Genomic DNA, 22,635 nt, shown 5'->3' with positions numbered 1-22,635 from the left:
AAAAAGAAAAGAAAAGACAAGAAAACTTAATAAAGGAAAAAAGTAAGGGATCTCTTTCCTCTTATCTTCATAAAAATAAGAGATGACCAGAGCAGTTATTTAAACAGATTATTTTAACGGAAAACCACATTAAAAGCTGGATTCTGAAAGAAACATGATGACTTTTGCAAATCATCAGAATGTAAGTCTCTCTGTATAAAAGAATTTTCAGTTTTTTTTTCTAATGAGTAATTTGTGTTGCTGTCACTAATAGTAAACTTTTCTGCAAGAAGATTGAGAAATTGTTTGATCCAGAGAACATAAATCCAGATTCTCGAGGAAATGCAGCTACCTTATACAGGTGTGGTCTTATTTTTGTTATTATTTCAATTGCAAGAAAAGTCCCTGCAATTTGAAGTCCTGCTCTTACGCCAATATTTTATCCTATTTTTAAATACAGATGTTGTTTATGTAAGAAGCTGTTAACTAAAGAAACTGAAAGAAGAATTCCATGTGTACCAGGAAAAATCAACATAGATCAACATGGGAATATTGTCTATGTTCATATAAGGTAGTGGAAAAAAATGAATATGAATATATATATATGTGTGTTATTTTGAGTGATTATACAAAATTATCAAAAATACTTGATGTTTAGGATCAGATATTTGTGTTACAAAAGAAAGTCAAAGTTGCATATAGAACAGTATGAATCATCTTAACTTTCTGTATTACCTGAAGAAAAAAGAAGAAGGTGGGGATGGGGAAGATAATGATGATGTACTTCTGAAATTCAGTCATCAGTGCTGCAGTATGGAAAAACTACAGCCAGGATTATTGGGAAGGCTTTTTGGTCGTACTTCTTTATATAAGAAATACACAGCTAATGGTTTCATCAAACTGTTTCTAAAATATATATGTTGCCAATTGACAAATTCAAATTAAAAGCTGCATTTCTATGAGACTAATTATGGAATGCTGGATAGAATCATTAAGGTTGGAAAAGATCTCTAAGATCATCTAGTCCAGCCTGTGAAAGCAAAGAAATGCTGAAGATTATATTCTAGATTGGCTTTCTACTGTCCAATCGAAAATTCAGCCTGCAAAAAGGCTACCATAAATAAATGTAGCCAATTGTTTTCCTGTTGAAATAGTATTTATCAAAGGAGCTTACAGGACCTGTTCTGTAAGTGTGTCTTGATCATTTGGCACAATTATTTAATTTAACTCCATCTGTTTGAGCCTTCAGCTAGAGTCTCTTAATGAAGATCAATGCATAATGAGCTAGATTTTTCCTTCCCTCCATCTCCATATACGCTGTTTAAGTAAAATAGTAGGAAATTAGTAACAGGAGATCTTTCTTAACCTATCTGTTTCTGAACAACCATAATGTTTCAGTGTCAGCTCTCTAGATAACATATTCATTTAGTTTTATCTCCCATAAGTAATTTCAAAGTGTGGATCAAGTTCTACCTAACTGTCTAAATAGTACCAAATTTGTGACCTTTATGCCCTGACACATATTAGGATCTTTGGTAATTAGACTGTTAAAATTGTATTACTTTGCTTAAGTTGATACTATGTAGTTGCCGTGCAATTCCTAGCATACAGGTACAGTACAGATTTTAAAAGTTATTCAGAGGATTATTTAGATTCTAATTATTTGCCTTGTGGTACTTGCAACTTATTTTCTATTAGAAATTCATCTACTGACCCTTAGATGAAGTAAAGCTCACTACTGATGAATTCAAACATAAGATATAATGCAATCCCATCTTCAAGGTTTTAAAAATGGGTCCTCTAATGGTACCTAGAGATAACATCCAGTTGGAAGTACTGCTTGCTTAGTCTTGGTTAGATGTGTGTATATATAACAAAAAATGGTTCTGGCCAGGACTTAAGACTGTGAGAAAACAATATCTGATCTTTCTGAAAACAACATGCCAATGCTGATTGTTTTTCTTTTAAATTATAAATTATATTTGTCATTGTGTTACTGGGAAGGACCAAAGTCTATAGTACGCACTATTTTTTAAGTCCAGAAGTCTCAGATGCAAACTTTTCAAACTTTAATTCTTAACTGATTCCTCTCACATCGTGTATGCAAGAGTATACTGTGTCTTAAAATAGAATGGTATACTACACTTCTGGTATACAACATTATTTAAAGGCAGAAAACTGCAATATCCTTGGGCTTGTTCTCACGTGCATGTTTTGACTTATTCTCCTCTCTATATTGAGTTTCTTCTGTTTTATGGTTTTCTTGATTTCTAAAAGGCTCAATATTTCTCTTAACATACAGATTTGCTGTATGTGGCACTTGAGATGAAACAAGCTGTAATTCCTTGTTATTAGTAAGCTTAGGAGGTTGTGAAAGAACATAGGCATTTTTGTCATGGTCTGAATGTAACAATTGTCCCACAATGTATCCTTCCTGTTCCAAACTCTTATGTAGGATTTTCACTAGTGGACATTTTGTTCTGCACCTTTTCTGCCTCACTTTCCTGATGGCTGAATCAAAAGTTTTATTATCTGCATGCAACCTGATATTGTACTTTTTCAGAGATAAAACCTGGGAAGTCCATGAATACTTAATTGGCCTTCATGAAGAACTAAAATCTTGGCAGGATGTTTATTGGCGTCTCTGGGGGACTGTCAATTGGTTGACCTGCTCAAGATGTAACCAAGTGAGTACCTTTCCATTTTCACTTGTTTGTTGGTAACTTGTTTGTTGCAGGTGAGCTTTGAGGCTGCATCAGAGATCAAAACAATTATTGCTTCTTTCTTTTTGACTAATTTTGTCACCAGATAGCGTTCAGTGATTTTTATTTTATTGGTGGGAGATGTGATTATTTACATTATGGGAATTACAGATCCTGATTCATTACTTTTGAATACTGCCTTTTTCCCATTGCTTGCTCTTTCCTTTTTGTTCTAGCCACTAAAGGCAAAATGACACTAAATTAGAATGTGTATTCTCTGATTTCTTGGGTTTTAGTGAGTGACACATTCTATGGTTATAGAGTTTTTGCATTTCTGGGTGTATGATAATAAAGTTTGCACTACAAAGAATGTATGTCCAAACTGATTTCTGAGGTAATCTCACCTCTCATTATGTCTCTTCTTACTCTTGTGCAGTCTTTCCTGTGTACTGAATTCTCCCATTGCCAGTACCACCCGCAGTCAGTTCTTTATCCAGGTGTAGCAAGTGCTCTGGGGTCAACTGGGACAGGAGTATATCCATGTTGCAACCAAAAAGTACTTCGATTTGATCCTACTACCCTCCCAAAGGTACTTCAGTAATGGCTTGCTTTTTAAAGAACATAAGAGAGTAATGTCTGAAAGACATTTTTATTTTCCAGGGTAATAACAGCATGTGTAATGCAAGTCGTCAGTGCAAGCAAGGGGTACCATCTATTCTGTCTTCATACACTTTGACCATGTTTAATGCTTTAATGCTAAAATTGGTAGTGAAACTGTCCTCTAAATATTGTTAGCCTTATCTAAACAGTACTATGCTTCTCAGAATCTCTTCTATTATTTTCTCTTAACGTCAGCAAGAACAGAATTGGTATCACCTGTAGAATCAAAAGGTCATCTGTGTGGTTTACACCATGAGAAAACTTCTGAATTTTCAGATAGGATGTTTCTAGAAAGCAGTTTTTGTTATTGTAATTCCCTAATAAGTTCTTCCCATTTACTCAGTTTTATGTTGTATGTGTATTGCAGGGCTGTAAGGTGAGAGATCACATGACTAGTTTACCTTCCAGAAATGAAGATGGGGATTCTTTGCCATCTCAGACCGCTAAAATACTGAATGATCTGCTCCATCACAGGGATGTTATTGTTGTTCCTTTTACTAAGGATGAGAATAGGTAAGTGTTGTATTGTTACTGAAATCACTTAGTCTTGAAAGCTTAACATGTTCATGTTACACTTGAGTAAGTTTCTCTCTTTTTAAATGAGTGACATGGTGCTTGGTAAAGGTGACTTAATTTGGAAAAGAAAGAACAAATACTGTTTCTTTTTACATTCAATCTCCTTAACCATCCATTCCTTTACTTATTTGTATTTTAATGGGTTGTTATCAAAATGTTATGTGGCTTACTTGGAGGTTTTTTTTCTTTTGATGCATAATGAGTAAAAACAGATTGATTCCAAATTGTTAAATGGAAAAATAAACATTATTTTTGTCCCACATCTTTCCCTAAGTGACTCTGGTATTGGGCTCTGTGATGAAAAAGGCATTGAATGTGATGTGCTCGTAGAACCAAATACACCGTGGGGCCCCAAAAGTGGAGAAATCAATGCTGTGAGTGACTGCTGATATTATTTCCCCTTCTTACTGATAATGAAGAATCCTACAAGAGTACTTTGAAGGGTTCATTAGACAACTTTAATAAATAAAACACGTTGCAAGAGGAAGAGGAAGAGATGCACTGCAGAATGGCACTGGCTAGTGGAGGTATAAAATGCCTATTTGGCAAAAAGGCAAAACTTTTACCTGCTCTACCAGAAATATTTCTGTAAAGCAGAAGAATTATCCTATGTATGCGTTTATAATCTGACGGTATTTAAAGAACCAGTCACATTCCTCAATACATGATAGACATTATTTAAATATTTGCCACCTCTGTTTATCTGCGGATGTATCTGAGTATGTCCACGTGGCTTTTATAAACTCATAAACTAAAGTAATCTGTTGAGATTTTCTTGTTTGTTTGTTTCAAAAATGTGAATGATGTTACCTTCCAGAAATATAACTTCTGGAATATGTTGTCATGCTGATGTCAGATCAATAGAGATGTTTTCTAAGCCAAGTTTAAGTAGATTGTATATCTCTTGAGTTGAAGAGGCCTTTCATGCCAAGATAAGTTTTTGAAGATCTGCACTCATTGTGGAACTTCTGGTAACACAGCAGTCCTTATTGTAGCGTGATGCTGAGTGTGAAAACTTTAGATGGTGTCAGTAACTTTCCAGCAACAAATGCAGGAGGCTATTAAATCTTAACTGTCATGACTGTCCTTTCAGCTCTAGACTGTTTTTTTTGTTTTGTTACAATGACCTGTAAATATTTTTAATGCAAAGTTAGCAAATGGAAGTGTGACTCTAAATTGACTGCATTTAATTGATTAGTTGTTCACAACCTGTTTGCCCAATTTATTGTTCCATGAAAATCAAAAGTGAAAATAAGTAAAGTAAAAAATGTGAGTAGGTCTTCTAGGAGTTACCAGTGTATATTGCTGTATGTTAGCATACCGCTCCTGTTTTTGAGATTCCACTTTTTTTTTTCTAATAACTGCTGTTAATTTTTGTGTCTCTCCGTTTCTCCCTCTTATTCACTAGTTTCTTTCTCTGAAGAACTGGACTTTACAACTGGTTAGTAAAACGTTTTGTTCACATTTGCTCTAGTTAACTTTTTTTTTTTTGTCTTCTAAGTAATTTAGGCAGAAGTTCATTTTCTTTTGCATTGCGGAGTTTGTATTGTAGCAAAATTTTTTTACAGGGAACTATGAAATGTGTGTGAAGTACTAACTTGGCCTGAATAGAAATAAAAATTTCCTTTGAAATACTTTTACAAATGACAACAAACAACAGACCAGTTATGTGCACGTGTTCCTAATAATTCATTAGGTTGACAGAAATGTAGATCTTAAAAAAAAATTTTTGAGTGCCTGTCTCTCTCATGGCTTGTTAGAGATGCTTCATGTCTTCTTTATGATGCTGCTTTATTACAAAAAATCTTCTATCAGAGTTGAATGACTAGCCAAATATAGGAGCTGTGTAGTTGTTCTTCCAGCCGTATAGCACTGGTCATAGTCATTGTGTCTATTTTGATATGTAAATGCTTGAGAATAGCAGTTTACTTCTGTTACTTCTGATGATTTGTTCTGCAGTCTCATGTTCTTAGTGTCCTACAATAACCTTTTTGAATTTGCAGATCGTGTCAGCCCTTCTTGTTTCTCATGCATTACTAGGCAATCGTGATTACTTAAAAATGTGTGTTTATTTCCAAACAATGTGAACATCACATTCCTTAATATATTTCTTATACTGAACTGATACTACTACCGCTTGCCATTGTGGTCCCATCTCTTGCAATATTGGAGTCAGTGGTTTATTATGATGTGCAGAGATGTTTTAAAAAATAGTAAATAAATAGATGTGTGCTATGTGTTACTTAACTACTGCTGAGACAGCAGTATCACACAGTCAGCAAGATAGAACAAATCTTGGGAGAGCCCTCCTTCATTAAACCCTCTAGTTTGTTCTATGATTACGTGACTAGCTCAAATTTTTGCTATTGAAACTTGAACTTTCTTATTTTTCTTAATATGCTAATTAATATTTCCAGCAATATAATGAATGCTAAATGTGGATTCAAACAATAATACAGGCTGGAAGGGATCTCTGGTAGTCATCTCAGATATTTCTTCCCATTCTTAAAGTTAAATTTAATTTCAAAGCTTAACACTTTATTTGTATCCAGACAAATCTTTGGTTTCTCTGAAGATGGAGAGACCATAGCCTCTCTGGGCAACCTGCTATGTTTTATTGTCTGAAGAAATATAAATACAAGTATTTGCCAAAACACAAAGATTTGAAATTACTTTCTTAACATTTGAGAACAGTTAAGAAAGTTAGGTTTTCATACTTAACTTCTCACACACATTAGTGAGTTACCTCACTAAGATGTGAAGCAAGATTTGAAGGCAACTCATTTGGGACAGATTTAGTGAATTACTAAGTAGGAATCAAGCCTCACATAACAGGTGGCATTCTGCTTCTGTCAATTAGAAACAGCAGTCATTGTTATCTGAAGAAGAGGAGTATACCACTGGTTCTGAAGTCACTGAGGATGAAGTGGGGGATGAAGAAGAAGTATGCAGGAAACCAGGTACAACAACACAAAGGTATTGTAGTTGTCATCCATAGAATTTAAAGATAAAGACTCAAGGTAGTAGATTTCTTCTGTAAGAAAGCTTTAGATGTTAGGAAATACTTCTTTAATTTCAATTTTATTTCCACTGTTTTCTTTGTGTAGCTACAAATTATTGCCCAATTGCTTAGGGTCATGAAAAAACACTGGCAAACAAGGAAAGTGGCAACTGTTCCCATCCAGGATGTCCTCAAAGTTGATTCAGGGCTTATTTTGTAGGACAGGTTATCAAATGACTTGAAATTTTTTTCCTGTGTAAATTTTGGAAGAAAAAAATGTAGTGACTGCATGATTGATAGATGTGGCTAAAATTTTGTCTGCATTGAAAATTAGCTGTATATTCTAAAACTGTTTTTATGTGTTTCTTTTCTTGTTATGAAAGCAAAAGACCATCTCTCCTCTCCATATAGTAACATTTGAACTCGAGCACTTTGTTTTTTGATATTTTGGAGGGATTGTTTTTGTCTTAATGCAAATTTAATTTTCTTTAAGTGCCAACTTTTTTGCAGCTTGACTTTAAACTTACTTGATCTGATATCCTTCAGATTGTTGATGCAAGCAATGTGGTCAGAGATGCAGGTTGTATGTGCACTTGATTTTAAATTTACAGTCTAAAATTGAAAGTGTGGTTGTGTCATCATCTTATATTTTAAATATGTATTAGAGTTAATGTATGCTTCTAATGGGAAAGAGTAACCCATGTGTATTAACCTGCCTGCAATACTAACAAATTAAAAACAAATTGTTCATTTATTTTCACTGTAAAGGAATAGGGGAGGAAAATCCTTTTATAGCTATGTAGTTGTAAAATTCAGAGCATCTATGATTATGTCAGTGAGTAGGTATTTCTTCAATTTGCAGGGAGAAAGGAGAAACTAAAGAAGTTCTATAAACACCCAAAGAAAGGGGCTTCTTCACCTAGTATTCAGAAAAAGGAGAAGCCTTCTGACAAGGTAAAATCAGAGCTGTGAACACAGCCTGTGCTAATGATGATAATTTTTTTTTTTATGTTTTAAGATCATGTTTTACTTAATATATTTTTATTTATTTTATAGCCAGGTTCCCGAGATGCATCTCCATTCACGTAAGTAATTTTCAAAGTCCTTGATAATATATTGTAGTATATCCTTTCTTGGAAATGGTTACTGATAACATTGCATGTATCTTTCTTTTTTAATCAGTGTAAGTGTGCAGCAGAACAAATGGGATGCCTCCAGGTCACTAAGATTCAACCAAGATGCTCAAAGAGAAGATGGTCTGTTTGTGCATGAGTCTAGCTGTAATGTCAATGCTATACAAAGAAAATCATTATTTCACATTTAAAATGGCTATTTTTTTCAAAATACAGCAATTTAGCTTAAGATTGAGTTTTATCTCAGATAAAATGAAGTTTTTTTTAAATGCTCATCTGTAGGAAAACAGATTTCAGCTACTTGTTAGTAATCAGCTTTATCCAAGCCATACAGCAATCTCAGGTTCTTAAAAAAATAATAATAAATAAATAATATATTTGTATAGATAGATATATATGCAGCTGGGAACTCCTGAAAATATTAGTTCAGAATTTTATTGGCATTTATTAGCAATCTCATCTATTCTACAGGAATAAAAAAATCTGTGTCAGGAAAATGGAAAGAGAACCTCTCATAAACTACATTATAGTTTTGCATAAAGGCTGAAGTATAAATGGGCATTTTTGGACCCTCAGACTATGAAAATACTTGGAAGGAATTCCGAGTTTACAGAAAAAAAGATTCCATTCAAATTGTGTTAGCATCATTTACATTCTGTATTTAGAAAGTCTGCACATAACCTACAGAGATTCTAATTGTGTCCTCTGATGACTATACAAGTAAGCAAAGATTTTTTTCTTGCATCCTTGTGTTATTTATTGCCTGAACGTATAAAAAGTGATACATGTATTTACTTTTCTCTTCTTCCTTGTCTTCAGAATTCTAATATTCAGAATTATATTAATTTATACAACTTTTTATATCTTTGCGATTTCTATGTATTTTTGCTGTTTTGAAAGTCTTTTCCTCAAAACTGTTTCCATATATTTTTTTTATCTCAGAGTAATTCCTCCGACTGATTCTGCTCTCTGCCCAGAATGCTGCTGAAACTAGATTATTCATCAGAATATAGAGTATTGTTGTTCAAGACTTCTAAATGAGCTGAGAAACAAAAAATTACTTCTTGCAAATAGGATCTAACTAAAGTGTGTTTTGTGTATCGTTCTCTTTGTACTCAGTAGTATGAAAAACCTCTGTTCTAAAATAATATTTTTTTCTGGCAGACCAGAGGAGAATGTCTGAGATTACAGGACACTTGATAAAAATCAGACTGGGAGACTTTGGTCGAATCAAGTCAAGAGACAGCAAAGAAGTAAGACTTGTCATAACGTAGTGATTATTGAATGGAAGCAGGCCTTTGTAACAAATGTGTAACACAAACGAAAACACCACTCTTTCAATTACTTACAAAGAATTTAGTTTAATCTTCATTTTCTTCTGAGTGCGATTTTTTTTTTTTTTTTTTTTGGTAAAGGAGTTAAATAACAATTATTGAAGTTCACTACCTTTAAAAATTAAACATGGAAAATAGGATGGTTTAAAAATGTTTCAGTACTGGGTTGAGATAATGAAAGAAAGTATGCTATAGATTCTTCTGAATAGTAATTATTTTTATGAAAATACACCAATTAGATTGGAATAATGTCACAACTTGCATTTGTTTGTGGGTTTTTTTTCGCATTTCAGTATGCAGGAGGTATTTATTCAAGACTTGAAGCTCAGATAAAGGCCTTAGCACAGGTCAATGCACGACAAATGAACACTGAGAAGAACGCCAGGTAAGACAAAATGAAAAAGCAGGATATGAATTTCTGGGAGGACTGGGGGTGGAAACTGTTTTAATTTAGGTGTGCTTCATTTCATACATTATCTTGCATCAATATGTCTTCTAGCAGGCTAAATATATTTGATGTGAAAGCTTCCTTTGTAAAATCATGTCGCCAGCAGGTGAGTCTCTAGATGCTGACAAACTTTTAAGAATACACTGGGTGCTTCAAATACCTTACGGATGTTCAAAAAATGCCTGTGACTACTACTGCAGAATTAATGATTTCATAAGAAGTTATTTGACATAACAATTCTTTGAATTGTTGTATTCATTGCATACCTTTGTATGAATATACAGCTTATGGCTGCAGGTACATTGACAAAAATGCAGCTTTCTCAATACAGTTGTGAGATTTGCTTTCTTTTTTTCTCAGATTACACTTTAGCATAAAAGTAGTTTCTAACAAGTACTAAAGCAGAGAGCTGACTTTGTAATAAGTATAACATTCTAGATATGATAACCTGCATATGTTTTTTCTGTGCTCTTAATCCAGGTCAAAATCCCGTTTTGGTCAAGGTCGTCCAACATAAAGACTCATGAAAAAATTGTAGCCAGAACATATTACTACTTCCTGAAATTGTATGGCACTCTTGATATATGGAGAATACGCATCTCCAGAAGCCTTGACTTGATAAGCAGTCACTTATTTCTTTAAGCCTTGTACGTTATTGTGTATGATAAATGAACGTAAATCCAATAAGGTCTGTACTTATTTTAATTGTAAATATACTGTTTCTTAAATATAAATTTAGTTGCTTTTCAGACTGTTGTTTTGAGAGAGAAAATATTTTATAAACCTGCAAAGTTAACTTATTCAACTAACTTTTTATGGAGGAAGACATAAATATGCCTTCCAATATGAAAGAAATACTGGAAATGAAAAAGCAAGACTACTGAATTCTGAATACATTCAGTAATGTTAACATAAGTCAGGTGGAATATATGTATATGTTATGTTGTATTTGATAGGACATTTTAGGCCTGTCCTCTAGGGATTTGCATTTGAAGTCAGTGACAGTACAATAGCTGTGAATTAGACCAGTTAATGCGGAGTTTTAATGCAGTTCTGAGGCTTCCTTCCATACATCTACACAACTCACATTCATGTGAAGGTGGCTAACAGATGGAAACTAGACCTTCAGAGATTATTTAAATGCCTCATTGATTCAGACCTTGCATGTGAAACACTTTATTTACTTGTATGTGAAGTTCACGCTTACTCCATACCATATCTATTTCCTCTTGCACAATACCATGTTTGGTTCCCTTCTAGTGCCCAGACACAGCAGTTCCATCTTTCAATGCTGTACCACTAAATTGCTCGGAGGATATGCTATTAATTAGGCATCTTTCAGTTGAAAGGAATCATTATGAAGAGTTGTCCATATAGATGTTTTGGGTCTAATTTTTTTTTCTGAAACCTGCCTTAATAGTACTGTTTAGAAGTCACTTTCAAGTTTTGTAATTGGAACAATAGAATACAAGTCTATGTGTATGTAAAATCCAGGGCTACCAAAATAAACTAATTTGCCTAGAAAATAGTTCACATATTAGCAAAGGGAATGGCAATAACAGTAGCTGAATTCCAGTAAACCTATTCTGACCTTTTTGAGACAGGTAGTAAGAGCACTCAGGGACAGTTTGTTCTGGACCACAGCTGCAAAGTATGAGTTTGGAGGTAAGTCTGCAAGATAGTGGAGGTGGGGGCACGGAGTTCAGGCTGGGACAAGGAGAGGGAGAACATGACTGTAATGCATTCTTCTCTCCACTCAGGCCTTTTTGTGTGTTTCATGAGTTTTCAATGGTCATTAGACTTTTCAATGCTTGAAAATACTGTTTTCAAGGTGGAAGATTTTTATTAAAATTTAAAATGAATAAATGCTGCTTATTTCTGTATTTTGTCCAATGCAAATTCAGAGCACAAAAAAACTAACAAGCAAAGCTGTGGATTTCACTGGCTTTGATTTTTGGGCAGGAACAGTATCCTTTGCAGGATTAAATCTGTATTAAATAAATAAGGCTTTGTTAATGTGCTGTGTATGTTTGCAAGTAGTAAAGCAGCTTTAAACACTTACAGTAAACACTGGAAGACTGAATGTTGTTTTCTTAAGGAGAAATCTGCAGAGGAAAAAAAAAAAAGTAATAGAATAAGTGTTTTGCTACAATTCTGTGACTTCTGAGAATTGTTCAAATGGTAAACTTCGCTATGAAAGTTGCCAGCTTGTGTATGTGTAGATGTATGCTTATTTTTCTTAGAACAACTAACCAAAATGGAGGGAAGATGCTGCTGGTTTGTTTTGTTGTATAGGGAAAATGCTGGTTTTATGTGCCAATGTTATATTTTTTAAAAGTATATAAGCATATTGAGCATATAACAATAACATGCATTGTGTGCAGCCCTTTTTCCCCTCTTGCCAACCATGTTTTGTTTTTTTTTTTTTAATTTTGTATTAATTTTGAAATTGTCTTGGTTTAATGGAAATAAAAGTAATTCATTTAAGAGATGTGTGGGTATTCTATGGATACTTGTAAGACGTGCATAACTATTATGAGTTTGGTCATGCTTGTGTCTTTGTGATTTAGTTGCAGCATCATGATATGGATGTTTTATTTGTCAAGAAAAGGATATAGTTGAAGGCTGAGCTATCCCAAATATACAAGAACCTGAAAATACTTATCTGCATTTAGTTTTGAAGTTGGTTCCTGAGCAACCTGCCCTGCAGATTGCTTAAGTGAGCAAAATGTCAGACTGAGCTATGCTTAAAAACATCCTTAATTTTGCATCCCACTGCTGCAGTACTGATAATACTATTTAAATAGTCTGACAGATCTATGAATAGGATTATTTTCCATTATTTGTTTGTAGAAATTATGATATGTAGGTCCATTTTATGTGCAGTTGGTATATAGGGAAGACTACAGCATGTCACATACATGTGTTTAAATTTGCTTGCTGTTCTGTGGAGCTGTGCCTGTTTGCTTAATGTCTCAAAATGTTGGAGAAAGAGACAGAATATTAATTTTAACCACAGCGATGGCTTCAAAACAAAAAAATACAAGAAGAGAAACATGAATGTACAGTTACCCCAGTAAGCAATCATAAACCTGAATAGCATGAGCATGTTTCACATGATAAAGTTGAAACATGAATATTTGATTAATTGCTTGAATCTTTATTAGTATTACCTATGAGTATAAAATTACAAGAGGTTCTTACACAGACACATCCTTTTCCAGTGTAGACAAGCACAGTTTCAGGGGTCTCATCAGGATACACTTAAAAATGGCAGGTGTCATAGAATCATAGAGTGGCCTGGGTTGAAAAGGAGCACAATGCTCATCCAGTTCCAACCCCCTGCTGTGTGCAGGTCGCCAGCCATCAGACCAGGCTGCCCAGAGGCACATCCAGCCTGGCCCTGAATGCCTCCAGGGATGGGGCATCCACAGCCTCCTTGGGCAACCTGTTCCAGTGCCTCACCACCCTCTGGGTGAAAAACTTCCTCTTACTGTCTAACCTAAACCTCCTCTGTCTCAGTTTAAAACCATTCTCTCTTGTCCTATCACCATCCACCCCCATACACAGATGTACACCCTCATGTTTATAAGCTTTGTCAAGACAAATGTCTTGAGCTTTGATAGTATAACTCTCACAAATAAATCCTTGTTTTTCCTGTACAGCACATGCACTAACATCAACAGTTTGCCATTCATTTCCATTTTGCTGAGACCATACTCTATGTTCTAATGGAGAGTGTAGCCCCACTGTGAATAAATCCCAACACAGTGATTGAGTATATGGTATATACTGAAGCATTGCATGTCATTAGGACAAAGGCTGCAGCATGGTTTTTAACAGGATCATAAGTAAAATACCATAGATACCACCAGAATTGAAATACTCCTTCAAATTTATTTGCATTATCCCAAGTCACCTTTTGAATTTCAGTGGGCGAAGTACCTCCTTCACCTTCTCTTACAATTGCTGCTACTGTAGATTGCATCCATATTGATACAGCTTAGAGCTAGAAAAACATTTTCTTGGATTATGGCAAGTGAATCTACAATTAATTGTTGGTCTTTCATATGAGTCCTCTCCCTTTGAGGTAATACATTAGATAAGAGCCTCTAGTTGGTTCCCAGTGCTGATAGGGAGTACTGTAATACATACAAGTCACTTGTTGCTGTGCTTAATTTATTTATGAGCATTTCAGCATCTGTTCTACTTACTACTCCTAGTCCTGCCCCTGTTATGCCAGTCACACACTCATTTAGTCAGGGAAAGTGCTCACTTGTGTAGCCACATTTGCCATGCTGCATAGGATGTGTTTAGAAATGGTGAGGTGAGCAGGTTGGTTTGATTGCTGAAACACTAGTTTTCATCAACAACTTTACCCTTTTAAGAGACCGTGATGGATTAAACAACATCTATTGTTGACCTGTATTTCTGCTTGCATATGTTTCAATCTCATAACGCTGTGATTTATGAAAAGGGCCAATATAATTAGCCTGCCACATCTCCCATATGTGCTTTCCTTCCCTTAAGTGGAGAGGGGCTTCCTGTAAGGAATGTTTGTCTGAGCAGGTGTAGCATAGTTCACTAGCAGAAATGCAAGTATGACATTTCTCCCTATAATGGACCAGCTTTGGCCCTCCCAATGCAGACTGTGAGCACTGGTATGCCCACTTTCCACAAGTCTCTCCTAGTTGTCACCATCCGGTTTTCTCTGTCTCGAGGGGGAAATCCTGGCTAATTTGTCTGTCATATTGTTTCAGCGACTCACTGAAGTCCTGTCATCTGGGTGGGATGTGACTCACACACAGAAAATAGACCACGTTTGGCAATAGCAAGAATCTCTTGCCATTTATCCTTCTGCCGTATTAGGGCACAGTTAACCTTCCAATTGTTTTGCTCCCAGAAGGGGAAGTACTCTGTGCAAACTTGAGGACAGCATACCAACCAGTATACATTTGCACATGTTTGGTGGACTCTGATTCATGCTGGAAAACACTCCCTCTCCTGAGCACTCCCCTATCCCTTAGTGACGTTTATGAAATTGATCCTTATCTATAGGAACATAGCATGATATTTTCATACTTTTCCTTTGTGTTGGGCAGATGTGTCTGTGAACCAGACATTAGTAGTAATCATCTTTGTCATCTCCGTGCTTATACTCAGTTTTTATCAGAAGGCAGGGAGGGGTCCCTGAGTTTTCTAACTTATCTGTTTGGGTTCTCACATAATCCAGGCTTTCTTTTGGATACAAGCCACTCCCTGGGGAATGCCATCTCATTTATCAACTGTTCTCTAAGGGCTCACTGGAAGAGGATGCTGAATGTTTTTCTTCCTCTAACTGCCCCCTAAGATTTTCTGCCTACAAACTTCTGTCATTCTTGAAGGTTTTTAACCAACTTTTCCAGCTATTGAATAATTTGAGTTTGTTGGTCACAGAATTGTACGGCAGCAGTAAGGGCAGCTCCTGGAATGATTGATTTTTCCATTTCCCTTCATCATATGGGCATCTTTGTGGAGGGAATTTATATGATCTGAGACTTCCTCTAAGTTGGACCAAATATTCTGTGCACATTCCATCCCCATAGGGGAAAGACTGACACCATGTTTTTCTGAGAGGCCAAGGAGAATATTCTTGTTCTCATTCTTCTTCTCATCAGGGACTGTCATGATGTCTCTCTTTGACTGACCTTATAGCCCTGATCTCAGCAAAGAGTAACTGAGCTGAAAAAAGCATATTACATGTCAACTTTGGACAAGGACCATCTCAGCTAAGAAGCTGTTGAAAAGGTTGGATAGCAGCGCCTGAGCTGTAGTTAGAGTTCTATGCCTGCGTGTAGGTGACCTTCAATTATCTTTTTTCTTTTTTTTGCACTGGGTTTATGTACAATAATGGCCTGCCTCCTTTAGCTTATAGGCTGTCTATGAAGATAATGAGGGAGATCTTTCTGGAATTTAACCCTTTATGGTCTAGTATGATTTATCATTGACCTTTCTATCAGAGGTACTAAAAAATACTGAAGCTGCTCCACCTTTGCTGTCACTTGGAATATCTAACAGTAGATCTTCATTAATGGGTTAAGATTCCAGCACTGAAATATTTCTGGTGGTCAGGAAGATTTGTTGCTAGAACAATTTTTTTTTGCATAAACATGATGTTATGTAGCCTCTGGTGTGGTATTGTGGCATAGAGATATATGGTATGCTGTTCATTGAAAGCTAGAGAAAATTTATCTCGCTGAAAAGTCTCTAGCCTTCTTTCTCCACCTGTCTTTTTGCCTCCCTACCCTTTCAAGGAAGTATTCTGTGCACAGATCTGCATTGTGAAGTTCACCAAACAATCTTGCTAAGACCTGGTCATCGTGGATGCAGGTAGCAATTATGCAAGAAAAACAAAATGACTGCTGATTTGCTCTAGTAATGACATCACTGAATGAATGGACCATCGTGGTTGGATGTGGCATTTCTTCAAAAAGAGTAACAGAGAGTAAACTTCTTTTCATACTTTTAAAATCTCCTGATTGAACTGTTCCCACATTTCCATTTCAATTACTTAAGGCTAAGAAAGTGTAATAATGATTTGCTATTCAGTTATGTGCAGTTCTATTGTTTTGTGTTTTCACTGAAGCTATAGGGATTACTTTTGTATCCATGGTGACAAAAAAGTGCTGATGCAAACAGAGATGCATCTTTCCTTGGCAGTTGTTTCCTTTCTGAGTAATTAGTTGTTGCTTTCAATTGAAGGAACAACCTCTAGATTTCAGTTACCTCTAGGTGTTCGAAACAAACTTCATGATCAGACAAATCATTTGTCATCCTTGAAAATCTTCTGCAAACTTTCTGTCCTTCACTGAAGTAAAATGTTTTAACTGCCTGCTAAACTTATTCTGAACATACACCATCTGTAAAACACTATGTACATTTCAGGGGTGTCTGTTCTCATCACATAAAATAGGAACTATTGTTCTTGCAACATTAGTATTTCTTTCTTGTGGAACAGAGTTGTAAGAAGATACTCTCCCAGTGTTATAGAATCAAAAGAGATAATGTGGTTCCTTTGTTCTTTCACACTCCATTTAGTTTTCTTTTCCAGAGAATACGTAGATCTCTCTGCTGTTGATCAGAACATCTTACAAGTTCTAAGTTACTAATTTATTTATTTTCATCTGTATGTTCAATAATAAATTTAAAAATAGCTTCTGCTTTTTGTGCTGTAACACAAACAACAGTATTTCCTTGTTGGTCTATTTTTACTGCTCAAAATGGACTTTGATCACATGAGGTGAAAATGATAAGCACGTTATATAGTCTGTGGACTTTTCTCAAAGGCTTGTCGTGTTTCTTTTCCTCATCACTGGAGTATTCATCAAGATAGATGCAAACTATGAAATAGATCTTTGAAAATACTGTATATGAGAAACAACCATCTTTTTTGCCTTTGGTAGTGTATTTTTTCTGCAGTGCTCATGGCGTATTCAGGATCTGTGGGTTTTGCACTGATTAGTTGGCTTATGTTCATCTGTCTTGATGCACAAAGTAAGTAATGTTTTTTATAAAATTTTTTATAAATGTCTTTGGTTCCAGTCTTGGTTTTAATGAAATAGAACAGTTTATTACATTCATATCAATCACAATCCTTGAGGTTTAAAACTCATTGATTTTTTTGACTGATAAAATACTATCTGAACAAGCAATCTTCTTGGTACCAATGGAGGTGACCTGTAGACACAAAGAGGCTCTGTAATCATGTGTTGAAAACCACTGCTCTTGAATTTTCACAAGTTCTCATTGAACTCTTTTTAGTTTGTATCTGCAGCAGACACTGAGTAACATTTCTAGGCTGAAGATAGATGTGACAACATTTAGATCTGAAGTAGGGATTGCTTGTATTCCTTTATGCTATTCTGTTAATTTACATTGAAGTAGTTACCATTTTAATGTCTGATCTTCTTTGCACTGGTAATGACTTTAGAAATTCTCTTCCAGAAACTGAGAATTGTCATTCACTAGATAAATCTGGGCATAGAAGGAGCATTTGGGTGCCTAAACATAACTTTAGTCCTTCAGACTTTCTCTAGAAATTTCACAACAGTGAAAATGCTGAAACATCCTCCCCTCTGCAAGGGAAATTCAGGCTGCATGTTTGGAAAAGCTCCTTCACCAAGAAGGTGGTTGGGCACTGCAACAAGCACTCCAGGGCGGTGGCCATGGCACCAAGCTTTACAGAGTTCAAGAAGCATTTGGACAACGTTCTCAGACATAGGGTTTGGATTTTGGGTTGTTCTGTGTCGGTTAGGAACTGGACTTGATGATTCTTATGGGTCCTTTTCCATTCAGGATATTCTATGATTTTTTGTTTCTGCTGGCTCCGGAGAATTACCAGGAAAATCTGAGCAAATTTTTTTCTTCTTGGAGAAGAAAAACAAGAGTTTTTGTTTAATTATTGAATTTCCTCTATTGAACTCTATTGTAATGTTTAAGCCAATTTCAAGCTTCCACCTTTCTAATCTTCTTCAGTAATACAGAACCTTCTTTTCCCAAGTAGACTTTTGAATACTTGGAGGTGGAGGCATAACCAGCAGCAGTTCACTGCTGTATTTTTTAGGAGTTAAAGTTACTTGTGTAGAAATATATCCACTGCTTCTTTTTAAATTAGATTCTGTAGGGTGGGACAAATACAAAGACATCAGCCTAACAGGTAAAATTACCTCACTATTGCTTTTGCAAGTTTGAATATGCAGTGAGAATGACAAGGAAAAGAGTGGGACATACTTGGCATCGATACAAACCCATGTGAGAACAAAAATGTCCATAAGAATATGGACTGTGTTCTGGCAGCTTTGCTGAGTAAGGGAAGGAAGAAAAAAATCTGTGTGACTTCTCTGTGCATATTTGTAGATATAGGGGGAAAAAAAGAAAAAAAAAAAAAACACAAAAAACCATCCTTTTTATCATACAGAGAAAATGTAGAGGAATGTCACTGAGCTGTAGTGTAGAACATGAAAACTACTACTCTGTATGAAATCACACTTTAAAACGCCAACTTAAGTGACTATATTCAGGCAAATCAATGTGCCTGAATTGCTTATCAATTTGGTGATGAATAGATTTGTGTTTATAGCTTTCTTGAGAGTAGAAAACATTTTGCAAAGCCATAGACCTTTTGTCATGATCTTTGCAAATGTTCAGCAGGAAATGAAAGTACAGAGATTCATGGCTATTAAGCAGGAAAGCCAAAGTTTCATTCTGATCAGGGTAGGGAGGAAGGACAATTCTGCAACTAGTCACTTTCTAAAACTTTTATCAATAGCTGCTTATAAGTTCTTCACTGAAATAAAGGGGGAGAAAGGACAGATTAGAACTAAGCCAACAATCATCTATTTCGGGTGATGTATTGTTCTAAATCCTGAAAATTGTTTTGAGGTACCACCATAATAAATCTAATTAATTTGAATTGATGTACGTGAGTTTTATATAGTATAAGTTTTTTTACTTTCTGCATTTTCTGAAATTGTCCCTCTGTTTTTTGTACATGATTTTTCATTTTCTTTTTAGAAATCACAAGCATAGACTGTGACACTACACCTACCACACTCCATCTGTCAACCTTTTTAGATGAATATACAGGTAAATCATGATTTGATCCTAGAACTATCTGACTTACCCTTTAGTACACATACTGCTTCAACTCTTTGCATAATCTATCTGCAATTTATAGTGGATCTGTATTATAAGTTTTCTTGTGTTTTTTTTTTCCAGTAGTTTTCATGACTGGATAAAGCAGCAACCTAAATGACATAATGCTCCCTCTGGTGAATTTGTGCTTTCTAGTGTGTGAAATTTGAGGCAAAATTTGGTCTCTAATTTGCTTAGTAGGGTAAACAAATATGAGAAAAATATATTTACCGATCCAAAGATCTCATTAGCTGAATAGATACAGCCATCAATGGGGCTGAGTGCACCCTCAGCAAGTTTGCTGATGACCAGAGAGATGGGATGCCATCCAGAGAGACCTAGATAGGCTGAGCAGAGAGCCCAGGTGAACCTCATAAGGTTCAACAAATCCAAGGGCAAGGTCTTGCAACTGGGTCGAGGCAACCCCCATTACCAGTACAAACTGGGAGATAAAAAGATTAAGCACAGCCCTGCTGAAAAGGATCTGGGGGTACTGGCGGATGGGAAGCTGGACATGAGCCAGCAATGTGCCCTCACAGCCCAGAGAGCCAACTGTATCCTGGGCAGCATCAAAAGCAGCTCGGCCAGCAGGGCAAGAGAGGGGATCCTTCCCCTCTGCTATGTGCTGTGAGACCTCACCTGGAGCACTGTGTCCAGGTGTGGAGTGCTCAGTACAGAAGATATGCGGACCTCTTGGAGAGTGTCCAGAGAATGGCTACAGAAATGATCCACAGAATGGAACACCTCTCCTATGAGGACAGGCTGAGAGCTGGGGCTGTTCAGCATGGAGAAGAGAAGACTGTGAGGTGACCTGAGAGAGGCCTGTCAGTGTCTAACAGGGAGCAACAGGAAAGAAGGGGACAGACTCTTTAGCAGGATCTGTGGTGATAGAGCAAGGGGAAATGGTTTCAAGCTCAAAAAGGGTAGATTTAGGGCAGATATAAGGAAAAAATTGTTCACACTGAGAGTGGTAAGGCAGTCTGTTCTCATGATGTGATTGATGCCTGTCCCTGGAGGCTTTCAAGCAAGTTTGGATCAGGCCTTGGGCGACCTGGTGGATCTGTGGTGTCCCTGTGCATTGCAGGGAATTGAACTAGATGGACTTCAGGAGTCCTTTCCAACTCTAAGGATTCTATTAGTTAGGTTAGTGCATCCTCGGGAGACCGCATGCACAGAAGCTTGCATCCTTTTCCAGTACATAAGTTGAAAAACTATTGGCTCTCCCTACAAATTACTCTGTTTTAATTCTCTTTCTTCTATTTTGTACCTAGTGAATTGTATACATCCAGGTGTGCGTATCTGTTGTATTGTATACAGCATACTTGTAAATGTGTAGTTGAAGACAACTTCTTGTCAAGTACTCGGTGTTCCCATATCAGGGAGATGGCCTGGCAGTTTATCATTTGGAGGACAGTACAACGGGATTACATGTAAGTATTACTGCAGTCAAATATTGTGATGCTAGTTTTAGAGGATAAACTCTCATTTCTGGGTATATGAATGTTTATATGCTCAGATCCATCTTTCAACACATACCATCTATCAGCTGATGTATTGATGATTGTACATATTGGTTTGGAGATGATTCTTTTACTAAATGAGATGTCTCTGAAGAGTTGGTATCTGTGAGGGAGAGCAAAGCTAGAGTTTTGTGATGATGGTATCAAGCAGTATGTATCTGTGAGTGAAAAATTATGATTTACTCTATTTCCTTAGTCTTGCAGCTTTTTATCAGCTTCCTATAAGTAGTTGATGTGCTGCAACCCATAAAAAGATATCTTTCTTCAGAAAGATTTTCATCTATGTGCCCTTAAATATTATTTGGTGAATTGCTTGATGGTTTTTTTTCTAGTGTGCTGATCACTGAAGAAAAATGAGGTGAAAAATGGTGACTGGAAAAAGGGACACATCGCTCCCTTTATAAGAGAGAAAGTAAGACCCAGGGAACTACAGGCCACCTCTGTGCCGGGGAAGATCATGGAACAAGTCCTCCCAGAAGACATGTTAAGGTGCATGAAGGATGAGCAGATAATCTGTGACAGCCAGCGTTATTTCACTGGAGAAGGTCATGCCTGACCAATCTGGTGAACTTCTATGATGAAGTGATGGGCAAAGGGAAGGCAACTGATATTGTGTATCAAAGGCCTTGTAGGAGTCCAGATATGGTCCCACACCACATTCTTATCTATAAGATGGAGAGATATAAATTTCAAGGTTGGGCTACTTGGTGGATAAGGAACTGATTGGAAAGTTGCAGCCAAGAGGGTTATGGTCAATGGCTCTATGTCCAGGTGGAGGCTGGTGGCAAGCAGTGTCCTAAGGATCTATCTTGGGATGGATACTCAACGTCTTTATTGGTGATGTAGATGATGCAATTGAGTGCACCCTCAGCAACTTTGCTGATGATGCAAAGGTGAGTGGTATAGTTGATGTGGCAGAAGGAAGGGATGTCATTCAGATAGTCCTTGATAAACTTGAAAGGTAAACCCACAAGAACCTAATAAGGTTTGACAAAGCAAAGTGCATTGCTTTGCACTTGGATCAGGGTAATCCTATATATGTATACAGACTGGGAGAAGAACTCCTTGAGAGTAACTTTGCTGAGGTGTGTCAGGGACCTAAAGATTCTGACTGAAGAGTGATCCCGAGTTGAAACAAAGGATTCTGGGAGAGAACGCAACTGGATGGCTATGTGACTAGAACCATGGGCTGTGTGACAGTTTTAAGGGAAGCTGTATTAGTGGCTACAGCTATTTATCTTGTTTTGCAGAGAACTGACCTTGCCAGTTTATCTTGTTTTGTAAGTGATTGAGCTTGCTTGCAAGCAGGTGTTACACTTGAGCTCTGTGTCCCATGCTGGCCAAGTGCAGTGTATAGGTGGGGGAAAAAAACTCCTGCAGACCCTAGGAGAGAATAAAAGCAGGAGAGAGGCTGCAGTGGGATGGGGAGAAGTGTGTCTTGGAACAGGGGATGCCCTATTGCACTTCTTACTAAACCCATCACTGGCATGTTTCTGTCTCCTGCTCAGTGTTTTGTCTGTTTCCAGAGAGAATGGTTGTAAACTAAAAGAGAGGAGACAGTTTAAATGTCAAGGAAATTTTTCACTGTGATGAGGTGCTGGAACAGGCTG

General features: G+C 36.5%; 1 protein-coding gene across 1 annotated transcript in view; it reads left to right on the top strand.

Moving 5' to 3' along the window:
* The window catches only part of KIAA1841 (KIAA1841 ortholog), a 13,131-nt gene extending 1,172 nt beyond the window's left edge, over positions 1-11,959 (top strand). Inside the window, exons 2-15 of the mRNA XM_019613467.2 lie at positions 229-340; positions 440-550; positions 2,543-2,666; positions 3,118-3,270; positions 3,709-3,854; positions 4,192-4,291; positions 5,326-5,358; positions 6,778-6,877; positions 7,781-7,872; positions 7,975-8,003; positions 8,101-8,174; positions 9,216-9,304; positions 9,679-9,770; positions 10,314-11,959. Coding sequence (XP_019469012.1) covers positions 229-340; positions 440-550; positions 2,543-2,666; positions 3,118-3,270; positions 3,709-3,854; positions 4,192-4,291; positions 5,326-5,358; positions 6,778-6,877; positions 7,781-7,872; positions 7,975-8,003; positions 8,101-8,174; positions 9,216-9,304; positions 9,679-9,770; positions 10,314-10,350 — 1,292 coding nt within the window. The 3' untranslated portion in view covers positions 10,351-11,959. The remainder of the gene's footprint in view (positions 1-228; positions 341-439; positions 551-2,542; positions 2,667-3,117; positions 3,271-3,708; positions 3,855-4,191; positions 4,292-5,325; positions 5,359-6,777; positions 6,878-7,780; positions 7,873-7,974; positions 8,004-8,100; positions 8,175-9,215; positions 9,305-9,678; positions 9,771-10,313) is intronic.
* Positions 11,960-22,635: the final 10,676 nt, after the last annotated feature.

This window comes from Meleagris gallopavo, chromosome 2, assembly GCF_000146605.3.
Source record: "Meleagris gallopavo isolate NT-WF06-2002-E0010 breed Aviagen turkey brand Nicholas breeding stock chromosome 2, Turkey_5.1, whole genome shotgun sequence".
Classification (NCBI taxonomy): Eukaryota; Metazoa; Chordata; class Aves; order Galliformes; family Phasianidae; genus Meleagris; species Meleagris gallopavo.
Note: the sequence above shows the minus strand (reverse complement) of the source record. Positions and strands in the feature narration are given on the sequence as shown.